Below are 8,377 nucleotides of genomic sequence, written 5' to 3'. Positions count from 1 at the left end.
AAAAAAAAAAACAACGAGCATACATGTGAGTTTCACTGCATTTGCATTTGCTTTCAAGTCTATGAAGCTGATTAGCTGTTTCAGCAGCAACATGCATTCTTACCTGATATTCCTTTGGCTGATGTAGCTGCAGCTCTTGCTGCTTTTGCTGCCTCTGCCGCCTTGCGGGCAGCAAGGATGGCTTTCCTCATGTCCCACGCAGCTGCTGCTGCTGCTGCTGTCCGTGGGGCTACGGTTGACTCTTCATTGGTTGATTCTGCATTTTCTGCTGCCTCTTCAGGGACCTTGGCCTCATGTGTGCCTGTAGACTGGGGCCCCGAGGGCGCATCAGAAGAGCTGCGCCTCTGTAGTGACTGAGGCAGGGAGCCCCCAGCGGGGGCCACGTTTGCAGCTTGTGTTGTGTTTCCTTCTTCTGAATCCTCCTGAATTCCATCTGCCGCTTCAGTTTTTTTGCTACTCTCTAGTTCAGCCCAGGAGGAAGCGCCCATAGAGTTGGCTAGCAGCTGCTGCAAGGCCTCCTGTGGCGAGGCTTCCTGGTTTAGGGGGTTCCCTGGGATAGACTTAAAGTTTCCTTGAACAGAGGTGGGCAAATGAGGAGTTGGAGGCCTCCTCGGCAATACGGCAAGGATAGGCTCGTCGTCCTCTCCTGTTTTACTCCCTTTCTGACGCACCTGGGAGTTTTTCTTACCCAATTGAAAGTTCCCCCGGTGCGCCTTCTTGCGGCGTGCAGCAGAAGCTGCATTTGCGCTCGCCTGCTGTAGCAGATCTTCCAAAGCGCTACGAGAACCTTTTTGTGACAATATGGGGGCCTCCTCTACAGTCGGTGGGGGGCTCTCCGTTGACTCCTGAGGGGCATCACCCTTAGGAGGACTCCAGGCGGCAATACCCATAGAGCCAGCTGTATCCGAGAGCAGCTGCTGCAAGGCAGCCTGAGGAGTAGATGGCTCAGTTTCACTAGAAGCCCCCTTTGAGACAGAATCTCGTGATGAAGAAAATTTCGGCTGAGGGGAACCCCGAGGGGGTGGCTTTCTGGGTAAAACAGCTAAGATGGGGGCGTCTTCATCTTCGGAATCTTTTCCTGAGTTTTGGTCAAGATGATTCCATCTGCCTTTTTTCTTTTTCGTGGATTTTCCTTTCTTGTCCTTTCGGGCCCTCACTGGGAGTTTTGTTTCTGTCGGTCGAGTAAAGAGAGATACCTTCGATATCTGATTGAATACGTCATCCAACGACATGGGGGTTTCAATATCATCGTTGGTNAGAGAGATACCTTCGATATCTGATTGAATACGTCATCCAACGACATGGGGGTTTCAATATCATCGTTGGTCGTAGGGGCGACAGGAGTTCTTGCAGCTGGCACTGGATTCAGCTGGGGGGCCCTCCTACGCGGGTGCCGGCGTCGCCTCTCTCCTGAGCCCTTCGGGTTCGTGGCCTTTGCAGTTTCCGCCTGCACGACGGCTGCCTGTGCCAGCAGTTTCTCGAGTTCTGAACGAAACCCTTGCTCTTGCGGTGGCGACTCCTCGACAGGAGAGGTATCCGGCGTCGGCGAGGAGGAATTCTCAACAGAAACCTCGGCTTCACTAGGAAGGGTGGCACTGGAACCCTGAGACTGAACAGCAGCAACCGCTGCGGCAGGGGAACCGTCCTGATTCTCTTCCTCCCGCACGGTGTGGGCAGCCTGAGCTAGCAACTGATGCAGAGACCGCGAAGGATTCAATATCGCTGCTGCTGGTATTGCTGCTTTCGGCGATGATGGTGCTGACGATGCTGCAGGGCGGCCTTNTTCAATATCGCTGCTGCTGGTATTGCTGCTTTCGGCGATGATGGTGCTGACGATGCTGCAGGGCGGCCTTCTCCACGAGCATCTTGAGGTGGCTGCGCAGCTGAGGAGAAATCCAGGAGTGCCACCCCTACAGCAAGTAGCAGAAAATGCCTCATAGTTAAAGCGCACAGGGTTTAGGGTTTGGTAGCGAAACGTGGTGCTATTAGGGGCCCCAACCCCTTAGCCTAGGAACCCTTGGCTAGAAAGGTGAGGCAGGGGAGGGGCCCTCATGGGCAATCCCCGATTTCTCTTCGGCTATTCAGAATATAAATACCAAAACACAACCCCGTGTATACTCTAACAGAACTCGTGCTAAGGGCTGCAGCCCTTATGCTCGAAAGAGTTTCAGTGGGGAGCAGGGGCACAATCGGCCCCGCACCCGATTCTCCAAGATTAACGGCGAATGGAATGCTCTGCAGATGATAATAACAAGGCTCAATTACTCCTAATTAAGATTCGATATGCATTCTAAGCGCTATGGGGCTTTAAATTCAGAGTTTGCTGCAGAGCCCTGCAGGCTGCTCCTCGTCCCCCGGTCGACTCACACCCAGAACACTCCCGCGGGCGGAAACCTTGCTTGACCCCCATTCTTGAGAGCTAGATCGCGTTTCTTCCCTTCATAACTGTTGAACCTAGGAAAAAATGAGCGTTTCTTTGCTAGATATACTTCAAGAAAACAGATTTCGTTTCCCAAGACAGATGTATATAGGATATCGCAGCCTTCTTCCCTCACACTCTGTGGCATGGACTGTCTGAAGTTGGTACATATATTTATGCTTGCGTGCAGGCTGGCTACTTAGGGCAAAGTAGGTGTTAAGCAATTACTTAAACTGTTACTGCATGCTCCATAGGGTTGATGGTTATGCCTGCTNGCAAAGTAGGTGTTAAGCAATTACTTAAACTGTTACTGCATGCTCCATAGGGTTGATGGTTATGCCTGCTTGCCCGGTTGCCTCCCGGCAGGTGTTGCAATACGGCGTAATGTAACTCCTGACAGCCCGTATCCTCCCCCCAGCATCGCCATGCCCTTCTACCTCTGTGAAAAGGAAAGCTAGAAGTTGAAGGGGACGTTAGCTGCTATTGAGAACTCTTATCGTGAGTCTTTTGACTATCGCAACTTACGACTTACCCCTCTTCCGGTATCACGCAAACGCCCAGGCCCTTGTGGCGTTATGCCCAGGATGCTTTGATACTGGATGGGAGGTCAGCTGCCTTTTTGTAACGCATATGACTATATTATTATCAATATCATTGATTATTAAACTATTATGGAGTAGCCTGAGTCTATTGCAGTTCCCGATGAAGCACGATAACTCTCGATACACTTGGTAATGCTTCATAGTTCATCGGGGCAGACGCCGGCAGAGAACTACGCCCGCGCAACCGGCCTGTCTGGTGCATAGTACTACGAAGTGGTAAAAGTAATGTGGGGGAAAAGGCGAGAAACCTTTCAGTGGCACAGGCTGCACTTGATGGAAGAATATAACTGTCCTAATCCGCGGCAGCGGTGATAGCCAGCAGAAAGAAATCTGATCGGTCTCTACCTGTGTAGCTATAACCACATGTAAATTTGCTGCGGCTTCACGATTTCATGCAGACAGATTCGTTGCCTAGTTGGCAACTCGTTGTTATATATTGTTGGCCTTACAATAGTCATACAAACACATCGATGCTATCAACGACAGAGGAAACATTTCGGAAGTAGTTCCTTTGTCGAGCAGCTCTGTAAACCGGTTAGAATGTGAGGGGGCAAGCTTTATAGCAGCCGACTGTACAATACACCTCCTACAGAGCCACCGTAGCGAGAAGGACAGCGGTAGCACTGTCCGGCTTTTCGCGCTCTTTTGCTACGGCTGCACACTACAGGGATGGTGCTTTTCCAGGTTAAGGCTTAGGCGATCAAATGGAGTTGTCAGGGAGTTGATGAAATCTCAAGTCTGCGGCTGCACCGGCAAGCGCTTTGCAGTATGGCGTTGAGTCTGGTGTTCCCTTGTTTACATTATCTGGCAGTGATGCTTGACTTCTCCAGACTACGGTACTCCCTCACGTTTGCTTCTACCTTTTGTTACCCTACCTGCTGTTGTCCATATTCGTGCTGCTGCAACCGCCTAAAGCGGTTTTGCAAGAACCTAAAGCGTCTTGCCATACAGAAATTTCTGGTTTGGGAGTGGCAAAGGTACCATCCACTGGTATTGTATGTTGTACTATAGGGTCTTATTCAAGGCATACGTGCAGATTATCCTGGCGTTTTCTTCACTCTGCAAGTGCAGATTCTGCATCCACAAGAAGTGAAGCAGAAGCGAGTTTCCTCATACTTCCTCGGTTGCTGTTGTTCGCACTGCACTGCACTGTTACGTCAGTTTTACATTGTCGTCATTGTATCTGTTGCTGCTGTAACTAAGGCAACCAATACCAGTGCGCTATCTCTTGGGGTTGTGTAATATTTTCCCAGAGGTCCCGTCGCCGTGCTTATATGAAATCAGGCTTACAGGTGGACCCAAAGTTCGATGAGTCTGCTCGCTCTGCAGACAGAAACGCCTACGTGTATTTCTGCACAATTTACATTACAGTTCGTAAAAGCCTTTTTCGCCTAAATATTTCTGGTTAAGGTTGCATCTGCATCGACAAACGGGGCCCCGTGATGCTGGAAATTTCCATGCACGCCTGAATGCAAATTTCCACCATCACGGGTGCCCGTTTGCCGATAGACTACAACCTATACGTACGGGCAGAGCTCAATTCCTGCGCGTTTGTGAGTACGAAAAGGGCAAAACGGTTAGCTGCGCCAAGTGTAGAAGGGAAACTGCGGCAACTCTACGAACGAAAACAAACCAAACATCCGCCTTCGTATGTGCGTGCAGTGGAGCTAGTCTAGCTCCCTTGTTCCCCTTTCTGTGGCAACCCGTGATTTTTTTCTGTCCACCGAATCCTTGAAATCAGTAGGGTTGCGACTACTGTGGCGCCAGCAGAGTAGTTAAGATGAGCTACGTTAGACGTCGGATGCTTCTTTCACTGGACTGCCTTATAAAAGGCGAGGGCAAAAAGCGCTCAGCTTGTGCTTCGTCCAGAAAGGACTCGACGAGCCTCAGGTACTTTTCTTGTTCCACAACATTTCGCCTCCAGCAACATTCTTCTGCCTCTTTTCCGATGGGGCGCTCAACCCTTAGCTGATACAAGCCTTTTGCTGCTAGCCATGCGACTCTATGTGGATGGGTTATCAGACTGCCCCGTTGTTCATCCCTTNCAAGCCTTTTGCTGCTAGCCATGCGACTCTATGTGGATGGGTTATCAGACTGCCCCGTTGTTCATCCCTTAGCGTCGGTCTTATGGAGACTGGATAGCTCCCGTGGAATCTAATGCACATCGGTCCGTCCAAGGCAGCCATTGGAATATTTCTGAGTTGCTGCTGCGATATGCACCTCCCACTTTCCCAGTGATGCTGAGAAGTTTGGGCATTTATCATTCGCAAAGGCGCGCCACAGGGGCTACTCCAATCTCGCCATTTCACCGCTTTCACTTCTTGGATCTGATTGCTGTTGGCTTTTTCGCCCAACGGTCGCCATACTCTTCTCTTGCCAGATTCGTAAGTATTTATCATTGGCGAAGACGCACCACAGGGGTCACTCGAATCTCGCCATCTCACCGTTCTCCCTTCTTGGATCTGATTGCTGTTGGCTCTTCCGCCCATCGGTCGCCATACTCTTCTCTTGCCAGGTTCGTAAGTATTTATCATTCGCGAAGACGCACCACAGGGGTTACCCGAATATCGCTGTCTCAGGGCCGTCACTTCTTGGATCTGGTTGCTNACGCACCACAGGGGTTACCCGAATATCGCTGTCTCAGGGCCGTCACTTCTTGGATCTGGTTGCTGTTGACATTTCCACCTAACAGTCGCCCTGCCTGTTTCTTGCGAGGTTCGTAAGTAAGCAAAAACTGCAAGTCCTTATTGACCTCGCGATCCATGACACTTATAGGTCGCCCCGGAATGTTCTTATGATGCATGAAGCTGGGCTGACCATCGGTGAATAAATGATTCGAGTTCATCTGGGGACCTGAAGTCTGCCATGTGTGTTCTCCGCCCGCTGGGACTCCTTGGGAAGACAGGGCTGTTGACCTGCGTCAAAAACAGAGACAGAAACATATGCAGAAGTTTGCTTGGGTGTACGCTAAAACAGCGTGATAAATATGTGCCGGCGCATCTCTATTTAAACGCCTTTGTGGTGCCGGAATGGCTGAAAACTGCACAAAGTGGGTCTTACTGGTTGGGCTGTCGTCGCGGCAACCAGGTGCCTCCTGGCGTTTTCGCTGTCTGCCTCTCCATTGTTGGATGTATCCAGCCAAGTGCACTACGCTAGTCAAGAAGATCTGGCCGAGAAAATTCCAGGAATCGAAGCGGAATGCGTCTGCGCTTATTTTACTGCGATGACACCAAAGAGCTAGTCAGCTGACTGGCGTAGAGGTACGATAAAGAAGTAGGCTGTCAACCGCTATGCTGTATACTTCGAGATGTGTAAAGCAAAGAGCATCGATGTTCATGGATTCGCCATGAAATAAGTATGGAATTCAGAATGACTGTTCAGTTTTACCTACTCGGGATAGTCGATGTAAAGCTGCAAGAGACAGGTAGCTGTTACGGGTGCGAGGGCGAGTGTCCAGCTGTCCGGTCCAGGCGACCGAACTGCTGCCTGCTCCGATGAACGCCGTACACCGAGTGGTGAGTGCTGCGCGGCAGTCTTTTGACGCACATTTGCCTCAACTAAAACCTCCTACAATCTACAATCTGAGTTTCAATGTTATTTACGAGGTAGTTTTCATTGCCATGGTTAATTCAAATCCACGGGCTTGAACCTCACTCGCCTGCACGCTGGTCCGCACGTCCGGTTGCAGCGACATGTCGAGGGGTCTCCACGACCCGTAAAGCGATATCCATGAGAATTCGTTAATACGTGTTGCCTATGATTTGGATATTAACTTTGATTACAGGAAACTTTGCGCGAAAACGTTTCCACAGGAGACATGCTCGCGAGACACTCCAGGAGGTCACTCGTCGATCACGCAGTCTACACGCTTCGCAGCCTGCGACCTGCGCTGTGATAGGAGATATCTGTTGAGCACTGAATAGCAGTATTAGCCTTTTCTCCTTGCAAATTCACGCTCTAGTATTTCTGGAAGCAAAATTCATTCACTAGACCGGTAAACTCACCTGTTTACGTTTGCATTAGCATCGAGGCCTTGACAAAAGGCGGCAGCGCAGGCACGGTAGTAGATACGAAGCACGCTCCGCCAAAGAATCGAAAAAACCATTCGGTTAGGGGTATTAGTCATTTGAGACAACATCAGGGCGGCATATATTCCGAGATTCATCACCCAACAACTTCGTCGCAGCCACAGCTATGCAGAGTCTGAGGAGTTCATGGCGGTACGTGAGCCGCTGCAAAACCAACATCGCGCCTTCTGGCTCACTCGGAAACTACCGTCTTCCCGCTGCACGCCAAGGGTTTCGTGCCCGATCTAGAATGTGCATCTGACTCCTGCACCGGCGAAGGCATCTTCCCAGTTGTATCTGCATGTATGCACGGTAACTACGCGCGCTTATGAGTTTCCTTCGTCTATCTGTGGACTTCGTGAAACCTCCGAATAGAGCTGCTCGAAACTCATGCATTCAACTAAAAAAGGAACAAAAATTGAGTTTGCATGCGGAAACTGCACTCATTTGGCTTCCGCCTGTGAGATGAATTATCCCCACATCACTAGTCAAAGAGACAAGGCCAGCTCGCTCATGAACAATCAGAGGCTTGCGCATACTCAAACCTTCCAAGAGGCAGCTCTGGCTAAGCCTACACCTATCCGATTCTTAGTAGATAAAATAGTCCCGTTTCGGACGTAAGGAACCGTTTCTCTCTTATTGGGCGGGCCCACCGTATTGCAGGTGAAGATGCAAAGCGGTTGATACGACAGCCACTGTCAGTGTCCAATGCTGAGAAATGCGGACAGGAAATGCATACAGGCGGCGTGCGTCTGGTATACGTTTGAAAGCAGANTCCAATGCTGAGAAATGCGGACAGGAAATGCATACAGGCGGCGTGCGTCTGGTATACGTTTGAAAGCAGAGTTGCCTAGGCGCCAAACCCCGCGGGGAGATATTGAACTAACCGAACTAGTTGAATATGCTTGATGGCATCCCAATATATTAGGCTGAGACTTCCAGCATAGACGCGGCTGGCTACCTTCTATAGACGGCGGGCTCACACTGCGGTAGATCAAAACGATACAGATCGCTTGTAGGTGGTGTTCAGAAGTCGTCCCATGAGATGCTCTGGCGATACTGTAGCTGCAGCACCAGCAGCCAAAGGTGCGAGCATCTTGATGCGTAGAGAATTTCAAACTTGCGTACAAGGATACATAATTAGGGAGAGCTAGCGGCACTTCGTAGTTAGTTGGGATTAGTTGCGGGGCCACCAGCCATATAGTCAAACACTTCCACCCCAGGAAGGTTAGCATGCGAGCGAGGAAGTGTGGACAGCCTGGGTCTTAAGCAAGCGGCCGGTGAACGGT

The 8,377-nt window shown here is 50.4% G+C and overlaps 1 protein-coding gene across 1 annotated transcript; it reads right to left on the bottom strand.

Annotated features, from left to right (window-relative positions):
• Positions 1-80: 80 nt before the first annotated feature.
• Positions 81-1,232, bottom strand: EMH_0006290 (uncharacterized protein; the record flags this gene model as incomplete). The annotated part of the gene is made up of 1 exon (XM_013497503.1): positions 81-1,232. One exon carries the CDS (start codon positions 1,230-1,232, stop codon positions 81-83), a length of 1,152 nt encoding a protein of 383 aa, XP_013352957.1.
• Positions 1,233-8,377: the final 7,145 nt, after the last annotated feature.

This window comes from Eimeria mitis, genomic scaffold (genome assembly GCF_000499745.2).
Source record: "Eimeria mitis Houghton genomic scaffold, Emh_scaff272, whole genome shotgun sequence".
Lineage (NCBI taxonomy): Eukaryota > Apicomplexa > Conoidasida > Eucoccidiorida > Eimeriidae > Eimeria > Eimeria mitis.
Note: the sequence above shows the minus strand (reverse complement) of the source record. Positions and strands in the feature narration are given on the sequence as shown.